Source organism: Alosa pseudoharengus, unplaced genomic scaffold (genome assembly GCF_046254945.1).
Source record: "Alosa pseudoharengus isolate Yale_2024_CS ecotype anadromous, Long Island Sound unplaced genomic scaffold, YU_APseudo_1.1 YU_APseudo_1.1_scf_18, whole genome shotgun sequence".
NCBI lineage: Eukaryota > Metazoa > Chordata > Actinopteri > Clupeiformes > Clupeidae > Alosa > Alosa pseudoharengus.
The window spans coordinates 18,870,495-18,895,925 of record NW_027468650.1 but is presented as its reverse complement, the minus strand read 5'-3'; the positions used below and the strand labels follow the sequence as shown (position 1 = coordinate 18,895,925).

Genomic DNA, 25,431 nt, shown 5'->3' with positions numbered 1-25,431 from the left:
GCATACAAATCTATAGAGATGAGCCACATCTTGCTGAAGAAGATAAAGAATATCTTAGTGCTGCTTTTCTGTCACGTGGACCACTGAGGGAGCTGATTTGCTATTTTGAATTTTCATTCTCATAATTATCCTCCTGTTTTACTAGCGAACCACAGTGGCTGGACACTTGTTACATTTACTTTAAGTTATTCATAAGAAATTAGCAGGCTCCAAAATATGTCCACTACAGATTGTAGTTGTGCATTTTGAAATTTACAATTTGGTATGCCATTTCTGTGTTTTCAAAATATTTGTAATTCATTTTAAAATGTATAAGTTGGTATGCCATTTCTGTTTTTTCAAAATCTTTGTAATTAATTATTTTGACAATGATTTTAAGTCATCACTCAGAGGGTCTCAATATATCTCAATTAAAAATGGCATTTGGCGGGAAACCCATTAGCCTATATCAACCAAGAGTCAATTTATAGACATCAGTATAGATTTTCTAAAGTTCATTTTAAATGTGACAATAATTTTAAAGCTTTTGAATGGAGTGCTGTAGTTTGTCTGAGCAGCATGTCATCTGCAAAAATACAGAAAGTAACAGATGTCCTCAAATTGATTGTACAGTAGAGATCAATGTGTTTATTCAAATAAAGTAGTTGCTACTAATTAAAATATAGAACATTCTTAATGCCTCATCCAATGCCTTACTCTGCCACTGAAAAATAAATTGATGTCCAACATTGAATTGTAAGGGATGTACCACAGCTATCACTTCAGTCGCCCCATCCTCTTTTGACAATTCAAATCTTGCTGGAGATGTAGAGTTCCCTGCATAATAAGTGAAGTGTAGCAATATTGTCTGATGCTTGACAGCTTTCGGATTGAATGACTGTCTCCATGTGACAGACAATAACTATAGCAAAGATGTTTATTTTTATCGTCCAGAAGGTTACTTGTATGTAATAGATTTTGTGATTAATAGGTACCAAAATAATCAGTACAGCTTGAAGGAGCCTTGGAGGTATTTTCTGGAGGTCCTTCTTTTTGAAGGTCTTTTACTAGTTTGCCCATCATGTTGCTTGCTATGAACTGGAATGCCAATAGTGGATATCCATGCAAGTGATGTCTACTGACTTATATTACCCCTATATGGATAAGGGGTAATATGAGCTCAGAGCTACTAGTGAAATGGAGGAGAAAGGGGAGGAGGTGGGGGGCAACGCTGTAACATGAGACATAGTGGGCAGGTAGGGAAGGTTTAAATTGGGGTGAGTGATGGTGGTCAATCAACCGTATCAACCGTTGATATGAATTTGTTTTATTTTTATTTTATTTTCTTTAAAAAAAACATATTATTTCCGTTTAACTGAAATATGTGGATATGTGGACATACTGCTCTCATTAGTGATGTGTCTCTGCGCTCAAGTCTGCATGTTTTATACTGTGTGTTCCTGTATACTCACTTGATGTGTCATCTGCACAACATTTGGTTTCTCATCATTCACTTAAACTTTGACACTTTGTAATCTGAATTTCTCATCCACAGCCTCTGGACTTTGAAACCAAGAGCAGCTACACCCTCAAAGTGGAAGCCACCAATCGCTACATTGACCCTCAGTTTCTGACCTATGGTCCTTTCAGTGACACAACCATCATTAAGCTCATAGTAGAGGATATCAATGAGCCACCCATCTTCTCCACACCACTCAGTAAAATGGTGGTATCAGAGGCTGCGAAAGTTGGCACCATAATCGGGAGCGTCTCAGCTCATGATCCAGACGTTACCAACAGTGGTATCAGGTAAATCAATCAATCAATCAATCAATAATTCCTTATGACCCCCCTCTCTTTTATTGACATGATAATATATAAGTATATTAAGTGGATTTGTTCACAGACAGGGCAGGAGGATGCATAATTGTGTGAGTAGTGGAATAGCAAGTCTCTCTCTCTCTCTCTCTCTCTCTCTCTCTCTCTCTCACACACACACACACACACACACACACACACACACAGAGACAATCACTTATTTTCCATCTCTACCTCTGTAGTGACTACAAATCACTATTAGACTGGACAATTTTTGTCTTGTATGATTTTCTGAAGTGTAGGTACCAGCATTCAAAACAGCTCTTATCTTTCTCACAGTTAATCTGGCTACAGTTCTTCTCCAAGGCTCTCTGAAGCATATCAGCAATGATGTTCCACAACTATAGAGGACATTACCAATATTTGCTGGCCATGGCTGATAGTCTGTTAGAGAAAGAGACAGAACTCCCCAGTGGTGTAATAATAACCACCAGAAATACATGCCAGATCAGATGTGATCTTCAACAAGACTTTTACCCACACACAGGTTGTGTAAATTCTAATGGAATTCAAGTAAAGGTCAGAATTGATGCTTATATTTGCAACCAAATAAGAAGGGATTAATTAATCCAATGCCACATAATTGTATTCAAATATGAAATATTGTCTTCTCTGCAGCTTCTATATTTTGTTGTTGATATTTTGTGGTAGCGAACTAAGACCAGCTGGCATGTTGCCCTGCCATATATGGAAACTGAAATGCAGGTGGGGTCCCACTGAGGGATATGTGATAAAGACCTGTAGCATTCCAAATCACAATCTGTGCATTTCTGCTAAAAACATGGTCCCATTTACACTGGGGACCTCTTCAAATTGTGTGCTAATTGAAAGAATATTGCATGGGGCTCTCACTTGGGCTGTTATGATTGTCTGTAATTTTAATCAGAAAATCAAATTACTCGACCATTGTGGTTGTAAATTGCCTCCTTTTGCTTATGCACTTTCTTCACCCCACGCTTCATTCTCCTGATTGAAATCACATTACAATACAGGAACTTGTAGAGCCTCTAGGGGCACACGGCATGAAACAATGTGCTTTAGATTAATAGCATTAATTGTCAGAAGCGTGCATTTATGTTTTTATTTATTTAATTGGCTATTTATTTATTTGCTGCTTTTGAAAATACTTTTGATACATTATTACTTGTGCAATGACAGAATTTCTTTAGAAACATTGTTGCTAAACAACTTTTGAACATTTTGAAAAGTGGCTCAAAATGGTAAATGTATTGATGTTAAAGCTTGTTTGTGGCATGAATCACCATAATGACTGTCATTCTGGCAAAGAAATGAGAACTGACTAGCATTTGTTGAAAAAGTCGAGTAATGCATGGGCTGTGATTTTAAACGGGTTCCCCCCACAAATGCTCATCTATTCCCTACAAAAGCTCATCTCAGCTATTGGAATGGCTCCTTGGGATGACACCAATGAACTGAATTCAAGAGTACAATTAACTCGTTTGGCATTTATTTTGCTATAAAGTAAAAGCCTGTTTTGATTCCAAGATGAATCCGAGATTTCCAAAACCAACGCTACATCTGTCCCGTGATCACTTCTATTCACTTTTTAATTTTTGTTGGGCTCTGCAGGTACTCTATCGACAGAAACACTGACCTGGAACGCTTCTTCAATGTGGACGCTGCAACAGGAGTCATCAGCACGGCAAAACCCCTGGACCGGGAGGTGAACTCCGTCCATAACATCACTATCTTCGCTATGGAGAGCCGTAAGTACACATCCAGGTGTCCCTCTCGCTCCGACTTTTTTGTAAGCATTTATCATAAAGGTCTCAATGTCTACGGCATTTTTTTTACCTCCCCCCTTCCACCCCTCTGTGTATTGTCATGCAACACTTGGCCCTCCGCCTGTGTTAACATTTAGGTCATGATGAGTTTGTTGGGGAATGTTAATTCTCCAGCTTGGGATTGGCTCTGACCCCTTGGCCTCGTTGAGTGGCACTCAATGAGGGAGATGCTGAGTCAGGCCACAGGGGCGTGTTCACCCGCTGTTCATGTAAATGTGATGGCCTGAGGTGGCAGGTGACTTCAACATTAAGGACACCAGTCTCAAGGACAGAGGACCTCCCTCTCCCTTCTCTTTGTTTTCATGCAGCATTTACAGTGTTCCTTGTGTACCCTCGGCACTGTATAGACTCCACAACTACCTTTTTTTTCATCTGAAATGTGTGCATACTGTACTCTCCTTAACCTCAGGGTTGGAAAGTTAACTTTTTTGAAAGTCAGAACAAATCAGATCGTAATTGCTCTGTGGAACACAGCCAATTAGACTGTTACCACTCCATGGTTAACCCTTAGAACCCGATTGACGCAAAGTGCGTCAAAAAACACACCCTTTCTTTTCTGTTACATTGCTCCGGAACGGTTCATCGCAGCGAGATGTAACCTTTATTGCACGACAGAGCAGAAGTGGGGCTTTCCAACGAGACTACACACTTGTCTGTACGATCAAGTATGAAAATTAAAAAAAATCATGAAATTAAATCAAATTGCATCATATTTACAGTCTATACTTCTCTGCATTCACCTGCACACACATTACTCTAGTTTGAATTACTCGCGAACCCGTGATCGCATCGATATGGCAAGCATATCAGATGAAAGAGGGGGCACAGGGCTATCCATTGGTACCATGTTTATCGATCCTTCTGGCTTATAAAACCATACGAAGTGACTGCAAAATAATAACGTCATGTACACAAACCAACGCTGCACACTCATTACTCTCGTTTGAATTACTCGCGGACCTGTGATCGCATAGATATGCCACGCATGTCAGATGAAAGAGGAGACTCAGAGCTATCATTTGATACCAAGTACATCCTTCTGGGTTATAAAACAGACGAAGTGACAGCAAAATAATAACTTCATATAGCTGGACTTACCCCACGTTTTTGTCTGTTCTTGTGACAAAGCATGTTTATAATCCAATGCTATCATGTGTTTCTCTATGGCAAAGCATGTTCATATTTCGGTTTTGAGATCCTAGCAAATTCCTGCATGGCATCCAATTCAAGGCTCACATTGCATCCCAATTTCAACAAATAAACACCTTTTTTGCCTTTACTTTGTTCATGGCAATGCAGTAAAGAGTTGAGAATTATTATGACTGCATACACACAGGCACGCAGGCTAACACGCAACCTCGGGTCAAGTCAGGTCAGATCAGTTCGTGTCACAGATATGGAGCGCAGAAAGGTCATTTTTCATCACTAAATAAAAAATGGCATTTATTTCCGTAAATCACACAGCAAATATTTCTGTAAATTGCTCAGCCCCAGAGTATCCCTCCAACATGGCAATTATATTGCCCGATTCAGGACAGTCTGCCCTACACACACATGAAATGCATGTAGAGCTGTGAGCTTGCTGTGGTGAGATACATGTCGAAATATAAGAATTTTTATAATACACTTTTTATATTTTAATTCTTTAAAAATCAAAATAAAATCAATGCTAGTATTAATACATGAAATGATGGCAGATCTGAATAGCCTAAACTCTCCTGAAAAAAACAATATATAATATATGTGTGTGGCACTTACAATGACCAGAATAAATCCTTATGAATAAAGGTAGTGAAAATGCCCTAAAAACAGCTTAGGGTTCTAAGGGTTAATGCTACTTTACAAATTGCCTTTCATTACCTTACAAATGGTTGCCCTGAATATGAATTCTGTCTTAGATGCACCATACCGTTTGAGCTCTACAATAAAACATTTCTCTCAGTGAGCACTAAAGACTTAACTGGGTTTATATGATCTGGGCTGAGTGAAGTCATAACATTTTCCCTTTTCTGTTATTTATTGGCATGACATTGCTGATTTGAATTCAGGTCTTGATACCTTTTTACCTTTTTTGTGCAAGAACACGCTCTAATCTCGGCTCTTTATCTGCCCATTACCTCCACAAGTACTGAATCTATATGTGGAACAACAAGTGACCTTATCAAAGGGTCCCATGGTCGATCATTGCGTTCTTGATACTTTTTATTTGTATTATTATTATTATTATTATTATTATTATTATTATGTGTCATTGGCATTGGAATTGGTTATTTTCACTGTACCAAATGAAATGCTTTTGAACATCCACCATTCTTGTCAAGAAGGCCCATTCTAATCATTACCCCTGACATCAGCCATTTTTAGCACTTACGGACATGATGTATATTAATAATATGTTTGCTAATAACAGGTTGCCATGACAATTGTCATCTCTGCCCACACCGTCGTTTTTAATGGATGATTGAATTCCTGAGGACCATTATCCTCTTGTGTTCTCCCCCAAGTCAGAATCCAGTGCACTTTTTAAATATGTTTTATTTTGTCTCAAAATTCTTTCCTTGTTCTAGAGGACCCGTCACAAGTAGGGAGAGGTGTGGCAGTCATCACAGTGATGGACATCAATGACAACGCCCCCATGTTTGCTATTGAGTATGAAACTCTTCTGTGTGAAAATTCAGCACCGGGACAGGTAAGCCTCTATCACTTGTTCATAACAACCGTTTCTATTTATGATCACTTCATCCAAGGTAATTGAACCATTTAAAAAAAAAATATATATATATTTTTTCATGTTAGCCTATGCTGTCAGCTTGATAGCTGCTCCAGTACTTCAGGATATAACGGTAGACTATTTGCTCATGGTATGGATATTATGGCTCGCTGCTTGGAATTATTGAGAATACACAATAGCTTGTGTGGCGTAGGTGAATATAATGTGTAGCCACATTTCTGAAGTCCACCCAGAAATCAGCTACCATGTGGGTCACATTTGTGTTCAAAATTAAATTAAGACCAATAGCTGCTAATATGTGAAGGACAAATTAACATATTGACAAAATATTCTTAGCAGTGGGCCAGCTTTGTTGGAATGAGACCTTGTGGGGACCGTCATTGTCATGATCACTGGTCATGATCATTCTTCTCCATGGGTGTCAGATTGTTGTTTGATGATATACTCCTTTACTACACGCACCTATGAGCAAACAAGGAATACTGTAGGTTAATCGTGTGCTGCTGTCATATAGGCTACTGCTATTTCTTTCTTGAAATACCCTACCTTCCATGTCAGTCTTTCTCTTTTTCACCAGCATAGAGAGTAAATGGCTACACCAACATAATGTAATTGTAAGTGCAGCAAACAACATTTTCTTTTTTGTACTTCTAGGTTTAATTATTACACATAGTCCATGACAACTGGGTGTGAATTTCTACTTTTTCCCCCCCTTCCAACCCAAAATATCTGGCCCCCGGGCCTTATATTTGACACCCCTGATGTAGCCATTTGTGCAGTGCACTTATTTACTGATACTATAATGTATAATTCAGACTGTTGTGCTACAGCTTGTATGCATTGATTTAAACTACTTTTTTTCCAATTACCCAAGTGATTAGCCTCTCTTGGTGCATGTATTTCATTATGATGTGTCCTTCAGTTAATTACGCTGATTACACTTTGAACACCTGTATTTGGCATAAATACATTTTAATTGTAGCCTGGCTAACGTCAGACCTCATCTCATTGAGATGGGGTCTGGGAACTGGACATTCATTTTCTCGTATTTGAAATGTGGTTTACGAATGCCCAGAGCCGTTTATTGGGCGCTACGAATGTCTATCAAATGCGTCTGTACGTAGCTCATAACGGCTTCGGCGTGTCGTCATCGTCTTGCTGCCCTCCCTCCGTTCTGTGATTGGTCCCCTAACTGAGGTGAAAATTTGCTCCATGGAATCCAGGCTGCCTAGCAGCGTGAATAGAATTGCGCACGTAAGGCAGCATGGGAAAACCCAGGCTATTTTAATTGGCATCCATAGTGTTAACTTAAGTTAACTGGTTGGTTCCTTGTCGTTCAGTTGGCATACCATCTATGATAGCAACATTTATAACCAATCAGAGTGAAAATCTAATTGCCAACTTTTCTTTACTTTAATTAATATATAATCACAAACTGTAAAACATCTAGAGTAATATACTGCTTTGAATGATAGTGCCTAATTGTAATCACAGTTTATAGTTTTAAAAGTGGCTGTGCCAGGTTTCACTCCACATTCAGGGTGTGTGCTGGCCAGAGATTCCTCATGAAGGGCAACTGTACATAAACATGCATCATGGCATCATGCTGTCAAATCAGCAAGGCTGTTTCTTGGAATTAAAGCATATAGCTTTGGAGAGCATCGCATTATATTGCCTTGGGGTTGTTTAGCATGTGGCCTCATGCTAAATGACTAAACATGTCTCTGGTGGTGATTTGTCTGCTCTTGGCATTTGGAAAATACAATCAGGGAGAGAGAGGGAAAGCCAGATTGCAAAACCAAATAAGAACAATTGATCAAAATGATATATTGATTTGAAAATGGCCATTAGGCAGCCTTAAATGTGCTTTTATGGTTATTTGTCAGTGTAGATTCGTGTTGCTTGTTGCACGGAGAAAGCGTATGAACTTCGGCTTTATGTTTTTATTTTTTTTGGATGAAGTGCCATTTGCCGTTGCTATTTGCCTTTGCTCTTTATAGCATCTTTTCAGTGTAGTGAAAGGTGTAAATGACAGTAATGGTAGTGTCTTCATTCCTCTGAAGCATCAGAATTACACAATAAAACACTTATATGTGAGGCACATTATTATAGTTCTTCAGTGTTTTTGCTCTTCAGTGTTTTTGCCTCATCTTGGGTCTTCACTTGGATTTTATGGTTTCTGTTTTGTATTGATCATCATCATATTCTATTGATCATTAAAGGTAAGCCACAGAGTAAGACAAAATCTGACATTCATCTAGTCCAATATTCTGTATTATTGCTATAGAAAATGGAAACTAGAAGCAGAGCTGTACTGATATTTGGAAATGTGACAAAATTATTATATTTGTTTTAAATGCACAGCGGTCATATATACTGTGTATGTGTAAGTAATTGAAGACATTCTTCTGTTTGGGTAGCACGTTGATGAAGCCCATCCCACAGTCCCCTGTGATGGGTGCAGGGTCAGTGTAGAAAGAGATGAAATACTAATGTTTGCCCTACTCGAGCTGCTCTGTGGCTCTGTGATGCTGCAGATTTACAGCTTGGGCCAGGGCTCGTAATAACCTGCCATCTTTCAGAGCCTAATTAAAAGCCATCTCGCGACGGGGCCCCCTCAATGGAGACGCCAGTCGTTACGGATCACCAGTGCGTCTGTCTTCTGCCATAATATTAATTGATATTATGTCGAGGCGAGCAGGGTTGGGGTGGCTGCTTGGGATAGAGGCGGAGGGTGACAGAGACGAGGGAGGAGGAGGGGTCATGCACTGTGATCATAGCAGTCGTCATCGCCATTTCATGCATGGCTGGCTTATGAGACTTCATGCAACCTCTGCTCAGCTTTCTGGACACTGTTGTCCCCTTAAAAAAAAAAAAAAAAAACAGAATTACAGAATCATTTGATTCCTTGTCAGAGGTTTATATGGAATTGATTGTGCTTATTGTGACAGTAGAGATGTTAACTGAAGCTCCTAGCCATTGGTGTTTCATAGACTTTAGGACACAATAGAAAAATTATCACTCTTAAAGAAACAATCTGTTTTGTAGTGTTGGACTGCAAGACTTTAATTCCCTTTAGCTGTCCAAATCATAACTCATTGATATTATTCTTTCAGAGCTATTCGCTTGGCTTTGGATTAAAAGCATGAGCTGTTGCTATCATATTTAGAGTCATTGTGTGGATAACTATGTCCTCTTATCCGCATTCAAACAATGTGTACGCTAAGGGGAATTTTTTTTTATCATTGTCATTGACAATTAGTAAGCCAGGGCATCAAGAGTGGGTGGTAACTAAATGAAAATAGCACATCAGTTTAGCAGCTAGGAGTTAATGACTAGGACCACATAAAATAGTTAATAGCTATAAAAAGCATGAGCAAGGCTAGAAATAAAAATACACTACATTCACTCTCTCTACAAACTTGTACCTGGGATCAATGTACAACACCTCACATGACAAATTATCTATGGTGCAAAGAAAAGGTATAAAAACAACAACAACCATAAAATCACATTCACATAGTGGTTTGCCTCTCTCTCTTGCAAGATTGTCATTTACCCTTTCTGTAATGCACCACACCATGCCCCATGGCTGCTTAGTGAGGTAGGAGGAGATGGAAAGAGTAATGCAGTGTAGTTTTGTGTAGTTAAGTGAAATTGGAAAACAGAACAGTGCAACAACACTAGACATTAAAAAACTAGATGTACCGCAGAGTGGTACAAAATATGACCGCCGCCCAGTCCAGCACATTTTTTCCACAAAAATAAATCATCTTGCCTGTTCATAATTCTGAGAAATTCGGGAATTGTGTGCATGTGTGCGTGTACACGTTTATGTTTATGTGTGTGGGTGTGTGTGTGTGTGTGTGTGTGTGTGTGTGTGTGTGTGCGTGCTTGTGTGTTTGCCTGCGTATGTGTGTTTGTGCATGTGCATGCATGCGTACATATGTCTACTGTGTGAGTATGTGTCATACGTATGATTACTGTGAATGTATGTGTGTGCGTGTGTATCTGTTTATGCACATGTGTGCACATGGGATGGGTTAACATGACCCCTGGAGGCAAACATACGGAAAAAATTGGTCATCCTAGGCCCTACGGTTCTCAAGATATTCACAGAAAACTGTGTCTACCCTACCCTCCTTTCGGGGGGTCCAGTACAGCGGGGGGGCTACAGATCAAAACGAAAAACGATGGTTCCATGCTATACATGTGGGGTTACATGCCAACCAAGTTTCGTGTACCCCGGTCTTTCAGTGTCCCGGGAATATTTGTTGGTGTACGTTCACTAAATGTACACATAAATTATTTTATTGTAAGGCCCCCCATGAACGAAAGTTCACAAAACATGGCATGCATTCGGAGAGTGTCATAATGATCCTACACTTTCAATTTCGTGCAGTTTTGACCATGTCAGCCAGAGATATTGTGATGAAAACACCTAATTTTTTGCTTTTTCATTTTTAACTAGGTGGCGCTATACATGAAATAAGTGGTAATGGGATGGGTTGACATACATAAGACCAACATACATAAAAAAGGTGGACCTCCTAGGCCCTACGGTTCTCGAGATATTCACAGAAAACTGTCTCCGGCCACCTACAGGCCAGTTGGTGTATAGTAACATAAATTAATTTATTGTGTGGCCCCCCATGAACGGAATTCCACGAAACTTGGCGTGCATTCAGAGGGTGTCATAATGATCCTACACTTCCAATTTCGTGCAGTTTTGACTATGTTAGGTCACAGATACCTGCAATTACAACACCTCATTTTTACTTTTTTGTGTTTAACTAGGTGGCGCTATACATGAAATGAGTGGTTATGGAATGGGTTGACATGGCCCCTTGAGATCAACATACAAAAAAAAAAAATGGTCCTCCTAAACCTTACGGTTCTCGAGATATTCACAGAAAACTGTGTCTGCCCTACACTCCTTTCGGGGGGTGCAGTCCAGCGGGGGGGCTACAGATCAAAACGAAAAACGATGGTTCCATGATATCCATATGGGGTTACATGCCCACCAAGTTTCGTCTACCCCGGTCTTTCACTGTCCCGGCGGTCATAAATACTGCAAATACTTAGAATACTAGAAAATAAAGAATATTTAGTTGTAATCTCTCATTGGTTTCTAGCACTTTGATTAGCGGTTTGTTTACAGTTTAAGCCTATACAGTAAAACCCCTGGTTTTAAAATGTGTTAAAATATGAACATATTTGGTTAGGAACCTCTCTGGTTGTTCACCCTGGAGATGCATGATAGACAGTTGTAAATGCTGATGTGTCTTGGCTGTCCATTTGAGACAGTCACCCGAAGCAAAATTCAAAACCAAGTGTAAACAGGGCCTAAGAAACAAGTTCAGAAATGAGAAGCCATTTAGTCTGGAAGCCAAAGAAGAAGTGGACCCCACGGGGCGGTCGTTGAGATGCCTGTTGTTTTCATGGCTGTGTATCTTCCCTGCCATTGATGTTGTTTAAGTCATTACCGCCACACTCCCTTGGGAATAAACTCTGGAAATCTAGGGCCTAGGGTGACAGGGCCCGCTTCTCATGCCCTCTGTCACCATAGTAACAGCTTTGTGCCAGCAGCCATTAAGATGACATTATTTATACAATTTTCAATTATTGCTGTTATCTTGTTGCGTCGCTCTGAAAGGAGCATTATTGGCTCCATCTGAAAGTGGAGGAGATGGGACTGACACAGATGAAAGACTTTGCCTTGGTCTGGAAACGTTCGGACCGTATCAAATTAATGAGCGTGATTGTCTGTGTCAACTCTGTGAGTCAGAAGGGGGAGTTTAATTGCTGTCGGAACGACACTTTTATGTGACAGTAGCCCTTTCTTGCCATACTCTTGAGAGCATTCAGGGCAAAGAAGGCACAGTGCAGACATTAAGTTGCAATAAAGCATTAATTATACTGACAGAGCCAGGGCTTTGTTGCCGCTGTTAAAAACAGATGGCTAGATTCAGAAAGAATAAAATAACAGGTCCCTTATGTCCCGAAATCGACACAACTTTTGAGCATCGCTGTGATGAAAATGTGTGTGCCTTGGTTTGTTCATTTTGATATTGTTCGTGCTGATTTGTTAAGTGGGGGGGGGGTTCTTTAGTTGGACACCCATTGGCTCACTTATCTACCAATTAACTCACTATCACAATTCCAAATAGACAAACTGCAGTGTGTGTATTGTCAACAGAAAAGCATCCAGCAATGTATCACGTTTTGTTTTTTTGTTAGTCTACTGGTGAACCTTGTTATAATATTTTATGTGTCAAACCATATGAATATTGTCAGCCCGAAACTTGTGCCCAGAATCTTAGTTGCACACTTCAGGAATAAAGCACACACTGTGCAAACAGCTCCTTGAAATTGTGGTCTTGCTGGGTCATTTGAAACAAGGCTGGCTTTCCCCTGGATATCCACCAGCCTCCATTCACTGCACTCCTGCCAATCAATCCTACCCAAAGCTAAACCAAATTCCTATATGGTTGTCTCCAGACATACTGATTATTGTACTTAATCTGCTCAAACACTGTTCTGTACATTATATTTAATTCACCAGCAGTGGGGATCCAAACATAAATCAATATATTCCTTATGCAATATTGATATCATATTGAGTATGTGTGTCTTACAAGGACTGTAAGTGGTGAAGTGGATGTTACATTTTAGTGTGTGTTTGTGTGTGTGTGTGTGTGTGTGTGTGTATGTACAGTATGTATGTGTGTGTGTGTGTGTGTGTGTGTGTTTAAAAGCCTATTTGTCTCTTTCATATTCAGATACGACTGTGTCTGAAGTAGAACATTCTGTTGGTACAGTACATCAGACTGTAAAGGTGACTCAGCCTGTACTCAACAGATTGTGTCATTGCCATGTATGTGAATGTCAGAGGATGCAGAGTTTCCGAATCCTCACACTAATGACCCTATCCTACAAAGTGATATAGCTGTGAACAGCAAACAATGAAAATTAACACAAAAGATGAAAATAATATTAATAAAAAAACTACACAGACAGAAATAATATTAGATTAATGTAATGAAAGTAGTATGTGGTGGTAGTGTGTGCAGACTGATGGACACATTTTGTCTCTTCTCAATTTTGTTTGTTGAAATAATGACTACAATAACAAAAGCATTTCAGTGTCTCTGCAGAGCTATTTCCTAGAAATTCAGACTCTGAATGCAGCCTCTTATTTTGTATGTATAAGTATGCTTATATGAATTCTCAAGTGGTGGCACAGTGTTTATATTTGACAGTTAATATGTCATTACTTCCCTCCCCAACAGCACACTGGACATATCTTAAACTGTATATTTTATTTGAACAGTAACTCCCGACAAACATAATGCAAACAAAATATCATTAGGCATTTGAGCCTCCCTCTTTTGGCTGTAAGCTTGTTGGTTTTAGAAGAAAACAGAGGTAGAATGAGGGAGTTATGAGTAGACATTACGGACGAAAAAGACAACTTACAGCCACACCCAAGACCTATTGTGTTTATCCTGCAACATTCGGGTAATGGGATACACATCTTCTTAAACATCACCTCTATGTGAACGATAGCCAGCCAGCCTTTCGATGACGTTCCTCTCTGTCTCTTAATGTGCTCGTAAGCAAGGCTGTCTGACTGCCAAAAAGTGTACAGTTATCCCTTGAGTGTCCTTTTTGGACACATTTGAAGACAGAGGAAGGTGACGAAGAACTGGAACTGCAAACATAATGACAAAAATATATCAGACATAGCAACAACCAGAAACAGAAGTAAAGACGGAAAAGCCTCGATAGAGGAAACGAGCTGGATGTGTGTCTCTGGGCATACATATCTGCTTATGCCCAACATGCAGCAAAGGTTCACTGGATGGGGCCTTAAGCATTGCTTTCAAGCCTCTGGGTTAGTGATAAGGGGGTTTCTATATTACATACCGAAGCAAGGTAGATTGGATTAGTACATTTGTAGATATCTCTGGGGTCACCGTGGTTTACCCCTGGGGTTGTTTGAGATGACACTCATGGGTGTATCTCCTGTGTGTATCACATGTTATCATTGCTTTATTATTGGAATCAATGCCAAGCTAACCCAGTGGTGCAACCAGAAGGAGAGATAATGTCCCCATAAGTTAATCACAAAAAATCAATCCCTGGCTTTTCTCTGAGATTTATCCCTTAAAAAAAGATCTCATCTTGAAAACAGTGCCATGCCGTTGCCAAATAAGCACTTACTGCAAGTACAAGTGATAAGTGATGTAGCCCACACTAAAATCTAAGGCCAGTATTATAAAAAGAATCTGATTCAATATGCAACATAAATCAAGAGCCGGTTTATTTGCTGCCATTAGCTCTGTTGGGTTCTATATGCTTTGTTTATGACTGTCAGGGATGAAATACAAGTGCTGAGCTGCAGTGATGTCCTTAGTGTCCAGTCTGCTCCTGGTTGTCCTGGAGTGTAAAGGAGCCAGACATTCCTGAATTCATATGTTAAAGTTTAAATACAGTGTTTAATATGTTTGAAGGATGATATCATCTATATCATTTGAGATGATACCACATTTTGTGTATTATCGATTTCTTTTATTTATTTATCTCTGGGGGAGCACTTTGATTGACTGATGACGCCTGTGAATCTTTTCAGGTCATCCAGACCATCAGTGCTGTGGACAAGGACGAGCCACCCAGTGGCCACAGGTTCTACTTCTCCTTGGCTGTCCCTGCCACTAGCAATCTGAACTTCACCCTTCGGGACAACAAAGGTGAGCCCACTGACATTTCAACTTTTCCTATCTCAGCAGCCACAGCTGTTTCTCCAGACTAGGCATTCTGCACAGTGGGAAATAGTAAATATCTGAAAGACCATGGATTAAAAAAAAGAAAAGAAAAGAAAAATATATATAGCCCTAGAAAATATCTTAGAAAATAGACAGTATTTTCAATACATACATTTAAATACAAATACATACATTTAAAAGTATGTTCAGCCCAGTCTGTGCTGTGTAAGCAGGGTGTTATATGTCTAAGAGGCTATCATTGTGGGAAGGTAGAGAATAGGACTAGGAAGGATACTGTTAAATGTGTTTGTTTCACCTCTGAATAGCGTTTATGGATTAAAATGCCCTTGAATGCTAATTGGTGGTTTAGCAGAGGAGAGCCACAAAAAGATCTGATCTTTTAAGTATAATGGCTCAATTTGAAAGTATAATTTAATCTGTAAACGTATCATCTCCATTTGTACATAAAAGTATTTCTCCCTCACCCATGTTTGCTGGTAGAAACAAGATATATTTTACCTAAATTGTATGCCTTGATTTGGCTCTTTGTAATCCTGAACCATGACAGAGAATTTCAAAAGAAACAAGAACAGGAATAATGTTAAGAACGATTTGGAATGCATGAGAAAGTCTATCAGACTTCCAGCAATTTCTTTTTGTTCCCTATTGATCTAACACCTCATTTTGACATTCATTCATCCATCACTGGTTTGATATCACGTTGGTGTCCTTCAAGCCATGCCCAAAACTTTGTTGTGTTCCAGATAACACGGCGTCAGTGCTCACCAAGCGCGGGGGCTTCCGCCGCCGGGAGCAGTCTCTGTACCGCCTCCCGGTTCTGATTGTGGACAGCGGTACGCCAGCCTTGAGCAGTACCAACACGCTGTCGGTGCAGGTGTGCGACTGCGATGCGGACAGCGTGCCCCAGGCATGTGGGGCGGTGGCCTACTCTCTACCGGCCGGTCTCAGCACTGGAGCTCTGCTGGCCATCTTGGGCTGTATTCTCACACTACTAGGTAAGAGAATGGCTGTGGATCAGACCTTTAACGCTCCCTTACAGCGAATTCTGAAAGGGCTGCCAAGGGCCTCACTTTCATTCCCAAGGAGGACACATACTGATAGCATCCCTAAAATGCAATGGTCTGGATAGAAGTCAATATAAACTCGCTTTCTAAAATAGTGATATAGTCTGAATACATTACCCAAAATGCTCAAGATTAAAATAATTCATACAAGCTCTCTTAAAGTCTTTACTTTACTTACGATCTGCTTTTTTTGTGAGATGACCAGTGGTGTGCTCTCAATTAGACCCAGAGAAAGAAACTTGCAGAAACCAAACACTTTCTTGGCTCTCTCACAGATGACATTTTAAATGCAATTTCATTGCTCAAAATGGTGAAGTGGAAATACATACAGTATGTTGACCTGTACAATTATTCGGCCTATCAATCTCCTCAAGGCCATGCCCATCAATAATATTTCCCTGTTTCATTGTCTCCCTATCCCTGTAAATCCCAGTGTTGTAGAATCATAACATCATTTTAAGCTCTCCTAAAGACAGTTCTGCAATGTTTTTTTTTTTTTCAAAGATCACATTTAAAGTCAATGGATCTTATGAGAATAGCCTTACAATGCTATTGAATAGTACATGTATAGGTCTTGACTCTTGCCATCATGCCATGAGCTCACACAAGCTGCAAACTTTCCTGGAAGCACATCTCTCTGGTTCACTGGACTGGATCAACATTCAAGTAAGTATTACCTGGAATATTTTTTGTGACCTGAAGAATACTTTGAACATAAAGTTGTTGGAAAATGGCATCAAATCAGATTTCCAGCTCAGCATGTCTTTGTTATATTTTTGTTACATGTCATATTACATGGGGGTATTGCACCTCACATCTTCACACAAGGAAAATGCTTATAGAGGTAGAATGTCTTTGATGATTCACAATTTCCAATTGTGGGTTATATGTTATAATTAGACTTTAGAGCAGATAGATTTGTGCTGAATGAATACCAAGAATGTACATGAATGAAGTATTTCAAGCTCTCTCTGTAGCAGTATCAGAAACTACCTGCATGTTATCATCAGTAAAAAAAAATATCATGTCATTTTTTTTAGGGGCGGTGTGTGTGTGTGTGTGGGGGGGGGGTGCATCTGATTATTGCAGGAGGCAGAACATGGTTGTGTAATGTTTCAGAAGATGGCTGAGCTAATGCATGGGTTCAAGAACAGGTGCACAAGTTCTGGAATGTGGAGATGCAAGTGCTCTGGGGGTTTGTCTGTAGGTTGCATTGTTAAGGGGCAGGTGTCCATGGTCTGGAATGTGATGATGTAAATGTTATAGAGAGTTGCATATATATTGCATTTTTGTATGTTAAGTAGAGAGCATATTATGAGAGCTAGACAGTATTGTGTGACTTCATTGGAATATATGATTCATTTGCATTGTAATGGTTGATGCAAATGATGGAATAATTTGACCCGAACTTTTACTCTAACTCTAACCGCCATCCTTTCCATTTCAGAGTGCCATTTGCAAAAAGCAGGTTTTTTTTTTCTACAATCTACAGGATGTTATTAATCCTGTCCAAAACAGAAAGAATGATTTTGAGATGGAGTCTCAAAGGAAACAGTGATTCTAGTGATGGGGATGTAGATGAAGATGCCAGTGAAGTGGACAAAGGGAATCAAAAACCCACTGATTTCCCAGCTGGTGATTATGTGGACATCAAGCCACCCGAACCAAGTCAACCAAGTAATCAGACCATGCCCCAACTGCACAGACCATATCGCTGGACGAAAAAAAATCTCATCACTTCTTCTGATTTTTCTGGTCCAGTCACCAGTGGTCTGTTTCCTCCTTCCACGACTGGTGGACTTTCAGACAGGACTAAGGCTTTGACAGAAAACACAAGTTAGTACAGCTTAGACATTACAGAGCCTTTAGACCGCTCAGAAGAGACCATCCGCAGGTGATGGGAGTCCACCAAATGGGGTCGGAGCTAAGACGTCACCTGGACCCTCACAGATCTATGCAAGGACATGATCGAACATTTCCCTGAAGACAACAAGACAAGAGGATGCTGCAGACACTGCAAGAAAGGATTCATTATGCAAAGTGCAATGTCTGTCTGCTTTTCAGAGGAAATTAACTGTTTTTGGGACTGTCACAGCAAATAACATGACTGAAAACCAGTTATTTTACATAGTTTTTATTTAGTTTTGTGGTTAATATTGATTTTGTTTTGTATAAATAAATTATTATTTTTAGAAAAACAATGACTTCTGTATACTTGTTATTTCATACTGCAAATGAACCCTTAGTTGTTCAGTACCTTTGTTTAGGCAATGTGAGTACAAATGCAGTTATACTGCTCCCAACAGCCCAATAATACCATATTATCACATTTCCTAATATGTACAAGAATGTGAAGGGATCCTACAACAACATCTGACAAGTGAAATTAAAAAGCATATTTCTATATTTGGGTTTCACATCAGTTCATTTTGCTATCCCTTTTGTGTTTGTCTGCTGATTTTATTTAGCCGTTTCATCTCTTTCTGTATCTCATTCTTTTCCCTTGTTCCTTGCTCTTCCCAATTTCTTGTTACCTTTTTTGTCTCTGCTGATTTTATTTTGCCTTTTTATCTCTTTCTTTATCATTCTTTCCACATGTTCCTTCCTCTACCCAATTTCTCTTATCCATTGCGCCTATTTGCCTCGCTTCTCTCTCTCCTACCCATTCCCCTTGGTTTCAGCCCCCTCCATGCGTTCCTGCATACCCACACATTTTCACCATTCTCACACAACACATTCTCTCCTTTCTCTGTCTCTCTTTGTGTCACTCACTTACCTAGGCCTTGCATAACTTTCTCACTTGTGGGCCTGTCTTAATCTGGAAGCTGCTATGTCGTTGTAGCTGGTGTGTGATTGAACAGTTTGGGCTGACAGGAGAGATGGAGGATGACTGGTACCTCAGTGCACCGTCACAGGTCCTCTGCCCAGCGGGTGGGCACAGTCTGCTGGGGAGGCATGATGGAAGTGTATGATGGGGACTTCTACGTTTGACATTGAAAACAAACATCTGCATTAAAACCGAATGTTTCCCATTGTGAAGCTGTCCTGTGTTGCCTGGCATTGAAATTAGATGCATTTCTATTTATACTGTACATTACTATGTATCTTATTCTCAAGTGTTATAACTGTGCTGTCCTCTCTAGGCATAATTTTTGTTTGCACCATCATTTACTTGTTTCTAATGTAATATATTACTGGTATCTTCTTTTAAAGGTACATACCTGAGCTTGAAGACAATATGATACCTGCCAGCTTATGTAACAACATGCTATTTTATAGTAAAGTCACATTTACATTAGTGCATAGTCCATAGGTTCAGCTCCAAAACAACCAGAAGTCATTCATTTCCTATGTGGCATCGTAGACTGCATGTGAACGGGTCTAAATGAGTGTGGTGCGATTCTGACAGAGGTCCACATGAGTTGACAAATCTGGAAAGGTGTGTTGCTATTGTTTATGCAATAAACAAGCATTACACTCATTTCAATTTCAGAATTATCTGCTGCCAATTTCACATTTTACCACTGTCTACTAGAATACAAATGTCATATAAAAGCATTTTGTCGGTCAATAAGTGTGACAGGTGATTGAATTAGTTTCGCAGCCATTGTTTTTTTTTTCTTCTCCATGGAGAGTTGCAGTCAATAAGACTGTAGTGTCAATGTCCGACGGGGGGCGGGCAGCTTACAAAAATTATAGCTGAAAGAATACAGTAATGTGAAGACGGCTTTAGTCCTTTAACAGGAACACACAAAATCCTGACTCTTGCAAATTGATCATGAGTACCACTTCCACAAGGAAGAAAGCTAACAAATGTAAATGTTAAACTTGGAGCGCTGTTGCATTCTTAAATTCAGTTCATTAGAAGCAAACATAAAAGGAAGAAAAGAAAGGTGCAATAGATGCTCATCATTCCTCGTTGATTTCACTTGATAAGTCGTTTACAGAATTCAGTTACAATGGATCCAGGATTTATTATCTGAATCGATTGTTATTTGCATCTGTGGTCCCTAAAAGAGCTGCTTCCTAAAATATTAGCATGACCGCCGCACAGAAATTTTTTTTCTTTTTTTTTACATGGCCAATTGTCCATCAAGGATTCCCGGGACACTAAAAGACTGGGGTGCACAAAACTTGGTGGGCATGTAGCCCCACAAGGATAGCATGGAACCATTGTTTTTCGTTTTGATCTGTAGCCCCCCCGCTGGACTGGACCCCCGAAAGGAGGGTAGGGCAGACACAGTTTTCTGTGAATATCTCGAGAACCGTAGGGCCTAGGAGGACCAACTATTTTTTGTATGTTGGTCTTAAGGGGCCATGTCAACCCATCCCCTAACCACTCATTTCATCTATAGCGCCGCCTAGTTAAAAATTAAAAAGCAAAAAATTAGTTGTTGTAATCACAATATCTCTGGCTGACATGGTCAAAACTGCACAAAATTGTAAGTATAGGATCATTATGACACCCTCTGAAAGCATGCCAAGTTTCATGGACTTTCGTTCTTGGGGGGCCATACAATAAATTAATTTATGTGTACATTTAGTGACTGTACACCAACAGAGTTTTCTGTGAATATCTTGAGAACCATAGGGCCTAGGATGACCAATTGTTTGCGTATGTTTGCCTCCAGGGGTCACACATATGCATAAACAGATACACATGCACACACATACAGTACATTCACAGTAATCATACATATGACACATACACACACATTAGACATATGTACACATGCATACACATGCACACACACAGGCGCACACACAGGCACACACACAAGCAAATGCACGCACACACACACACACACACACATATAAACATAAACACGTACACGCACACATGCACACAATTCAAGAATTTTTCAGAATGAAGAACAGGCATGATGGGGGTGGGGTTTTATCTATGAACTAATGGGTGTGAAATCTATGAACTAATCATGTTTTGGTACTTGTTGTCTAGCAGATACCAGTGAGAATCAGTTTGAATTATATATGCCTTTCACTTTTTGTTTTTAGTCAGCAGCCAGACCAGCAGATACCCTGATTTTGCTGAATTACTAAAGCTAAGCAGGCTTAGTTAGTAAGTAGTTGGATAAGAAACCTCCTTGGAAGAGTAGGTTCCTGCTGGAAGTGGTGTTGGTGGCTGGCCAGTATGTGGCACTCTTCCCTGTGGCTAAAAGCCACCAAACAAATATTAATCCCAATGCCCTATTGCAGTGACAGGGACACTGTACTGCAGGAGATGTTTTTCCTTTGCATGAATGTTAAATTGAGGTCCTGACTCACCATGGTTGTTAAAGATCCCATGGCACTTATCGCAAAGAGTAGGTTCCCTGATTTGCTTTATTTATGTACACATACATAAAGACACACACACATGCACACACACACACACACTACACATGCACACACACGACATGCACAAACACGCACACACACACAAACACACACACAAAAAAACACACACAAAATGCATATACACGAAAACAACCACACACTTTCCACACACTCAATTACAAACAGAAAAAAGGAACAAAGCAGTAAATTAACACAATTTGACAAGCGTGACTTATTTTTGTGGAAAAAATGTGCTGGACTGGGCGGCGGTCATATTTTGTACCGCTCTGCGGTACATCTAGTTTCTACAAAGTATATTCAGAAGATTGATAGAGTGCCATTATGTCTGTCTGTTGCAATGACAGATTTGTGATGGTCAATTTATTAACTGGGCAATATAATTTTTGTGTCTGAGTGCCTATACTAATTAAAAATTTCCCAGTAATTTTAAGGGAATGTTTTTTTGTTGACATCACTTAGTTATACCAGTCAAATCTTTTAAGCTCATACCAAAAGCTTTAAGTTTGAGCTTTCAGCTCTTCTAACAAAGTATATAACTGAATCATTGCTTTATCTCCCAATGTTAGAGGTGAAAGTTTATCAGGCAATGTAGGTAAACTGTTTGAATGCCTTATTATACTGTTCACAAAGCTAAGCCATCACAGACAGCCCTTACCTATTCGATTTCATTAAAAAAACAATAAGAAAGAAAATATTATGTTTTGCCTCTGTTTTAAAGGTCTATCTGGGACAAAATATTGGACTGGATCAAAGCAGGATTTTCAAAATAGGATTTGAGCCCATCTGTGAAGGGGCTTCAAAAGGGATTACAACATTTACAGTAATTGATCATTAACATCCTCATCAAATAAATAAAATAAATATACTGTAATTTTAGTGTTTTGTGGGAATATGCAAAAGCAATGTGTGAGAATAGGCATAGGGCAAGTTCACACTTCATATATCGATCCTAAGCCAAGATTTGGTGGGGTAGTTCACACATCCTTGCGTGCCACTTTAACAGGTAGAACGACAGCATATAGTAAACATGGAGGGGAGAGTACTTGGCATCCATCCATCAACAATTGACATTAGAGTTTCAAATGGCAAAGCCTCCACCCCACCCCCGCTATTCTCCCAGCCCATTATGAGGTGCGAAGCGGCTTTCGCCTCCACTTCCCTGGCCTCCTCCTCAAGCGGCACGGGAGCCAGGCGCGAGCGAGGAAAGAAATATTGAACCTGTGGAGCGATATTTTACTAGCTGCAGAGCGACGTTGATGGATGGCGGATCATTAGACGTTTGCCAGTTTGCCTGGGTGCGAATAGTTATTTTCAGCCCTAATAGATGAGAGGGATCCCTGGATTGGAGGGGTTATAGAGGGATGGTTCTGTCAAAAAAGCATTCAGGGTCTCTATGCCAGATAAAGAGGCACATGTTCTATGTAATATAAAGATATGTTCTATCTGTATTTATGTAATTAATGGATAAAGGAACAAAGTATAGACCAAAAGAAGCTTGGAATGTCTTTAATCTTTGGAGAGACATAAACATGGTCTGTATTGTATATCTTCTGTTCTAAAATATCTAAAATTATGATTAGATTTGTATTGTGTTTTCTCCACGAATAGTTTCTGTATAGTTGCTGTAGCTAACTGTCATGTTCTTGATATTTTCTTAAAGATCTTGACAGAATCTGAAGTGTGGGCCACATATGTGTATTTGTGGGGGCAACCCTGTACAGCTTGTTGTTCTGTGTGGGCGTTTGTGTAAGAGCCTGTGAGTGTGTGTGTGTGTGTGTGTGTGTGTGTGTGTGTGTGTGTGTTTGTGTGTGTGTCTGTCTGTGTTTGTCTGTGTGGTTGTTTGTATGTTGTGAATAGAGTAAATAATCTCCCTGTCAGATGTTGCACCATTGCATGAATATTGCAGGGATAATTTGACACTCAATATTATTCTATCATTGATCCAGTGTTGTGTTTTAAAATGACCTGAAGGTAACATGCATAATACCTAATGATTGCTCATAAAAATAACAGTGTCTGCCTATGAAAAGCACATCTTGTCCATGAAATTATACTTTTTGTATAATTTTACATTTTATGAGTAATTGAACTCAAATGTTGGTTGTTGAATAGCAGCATCTTAGTTTAATCATAAGCAAAGCTGAAGATAATCGGTCTCTTCATATTTATTTTCACACAGTCATTGAGCAAACAGATGAAATTCATTGTGAAATGCTGTTTGTGTCCCTCCCTGTAGTACTGGTCCTGCTGATCGTGACGATGAGGAGAAGGAGGAAGGAGCCACTGATCCTGGAGGACGAGAGAGACATAAGGGAGAACATCGTCCGATATGATGACGAGGGCGGAGGAGAGGAAGACACAGAGGCCTTCGACATGGTGGCCCTGCGCAACCTCAACATCATTCGAGACCCCAAGACGCGACGCGACGTGACTCCGGACACGCCAACTTTCTTCCATTACCCGCCCCCTTCCTCAGGCCCTCGGCCTGCCTACAAGACCCTGCCGGACAACCTGCTGTTCCGCGAGTTCATCTGGGATCGGCTAAAGGAGGCGGATGTTGATCCCTCGGCCCCTCCGTATGACTCCCTGCAGACGTACGCGTTCGAAGGGAGCGGCTCTGTGGCCGAGTCTCTCAGTTCGCTTGAGTCACTGAGCACAGACTCGGAACAGAACTACGACTATCTCAGCAGCTGGGGTCCTCGCTTCAAGAAGCTCGCCGATCTTTACGGCAACATCGAGGCCAATGGCTTCTTCTCATAGCCTCACGCTTCACACATTTGCTTGTTGTTGGTAATCAGGGTTTTTTGTAAACCCTGCTTTTTGCTGAAAGAGACACACGATGTTCATTTATTGCTTGGTAAATAACAGTGATCTGCAAGCATGCAGATATGGATGCTGTCAGTGTCTGTCAGTGAGGTGAGGGACTGTTCTATCATCAAAGTGATATGTTTGTTTACATCCATCTTTGGGGTTTTCAAACAGAACAACTTCTGGTGGTATTTACACAAGAACTTCAAATAGCGTGTGACTACAAAGGAAACCTTTGAGGAAACCAGCACATTTGACTTTGGGCCGGTGGCCAACACTTGAACTTGCCTTTGTGGAGCAGTGTGGATGTACAACTGTGTCATTGCTTCTCTCTCTTAGTGACACTTGGGCATAAGCCAGCCATTTTTGCATTGACACTCCTCCTTTTGCTTTTGCTGTTCTCAAAAACAAACAAAACTTTTCCTGCCCTAAGTGCTCTGTCCACATTGGTCAATATAGAGATTGCTTGGAGCGATTTCTTATGTGTTGGTGTACAGTTTTGTTCCATTTTTAAAATCAGTCCTTATATCAAATTGTAATATCTTTGACTTGAAAGAACCAACAACAACATTGGTTCAATCATTAGGTGCAATGTAGCTAAGAACTAAAGTTAGCTATAGTGAAGACCGTTCCATTATGTTGCTTAAAAGGCTGTTCTATCTCCAGTGTTGTACATTTGCTCTTTTGGAGAATTATGAAAACAGATCAAAGCTGCTGAGATTTTGATGTTATGATTTGGCACAGTGAAACATGAGTGTGATGTGTGGTGCTTACCTGAAGTTCTGATTCTCATTATTGTCAGTTTCAGTGTCATGTAACCTTCAGAGAATTGGACAATGAGACATAAACCTCACATGGTAACCTTCTGTCTCTTTCTCCTTCCTCTGTTCGGGAAAGATTTGGTGATTTTACCCTTTACTCTTCAAATAGACATTTGACAGAAGATTCTGATGTTTTGTTGAACTCAGCAGTAAATGTGTGACTTAAGTGGTTAGTGTTTGCAGTTTTCAGATAGGATT

At 40.0% G+C, this 25,431-nt stretch overlaps 1 protein-coding gene across 1 annotated transcript in view; it reads left to right on the top strand.

Moving 5' to 3' along the window:
* The window catches only part of LOC143131659 (cadherin-7-like), a 58,330-nt gene extending 33,966 nt beyond the window's left edge, over positions 1-24,364 (top strand). The window contains exons 5-10 of the mRNA XM_076291281.1: positions 1,535-1,788; positions 3,448-3,584; positions 6,230-6,351; positions 15,029-15,146; positions 15,926-16,177; positions 23,841-24,364. Of these exons, the coding sequence (XP_076147396.1) occupies positions 1,535-1,788; positions 3,448-3,584; positions 6,230-6,351; positions 15,029-15,146; positions 15,926-16,177; positions 23,841-24,364 (1,407 nt within the window). The remainder of the gene's footprint in view (positions 1-1,534; positions 1,789-3,447; positions 3,585-6,229; positions 6,352-15,028; positions 15,147-15,925; positions 16,178-23,840) is intronic.
* Positions 24,365-25,431: the final 1,067 nt, after the last annotated feature.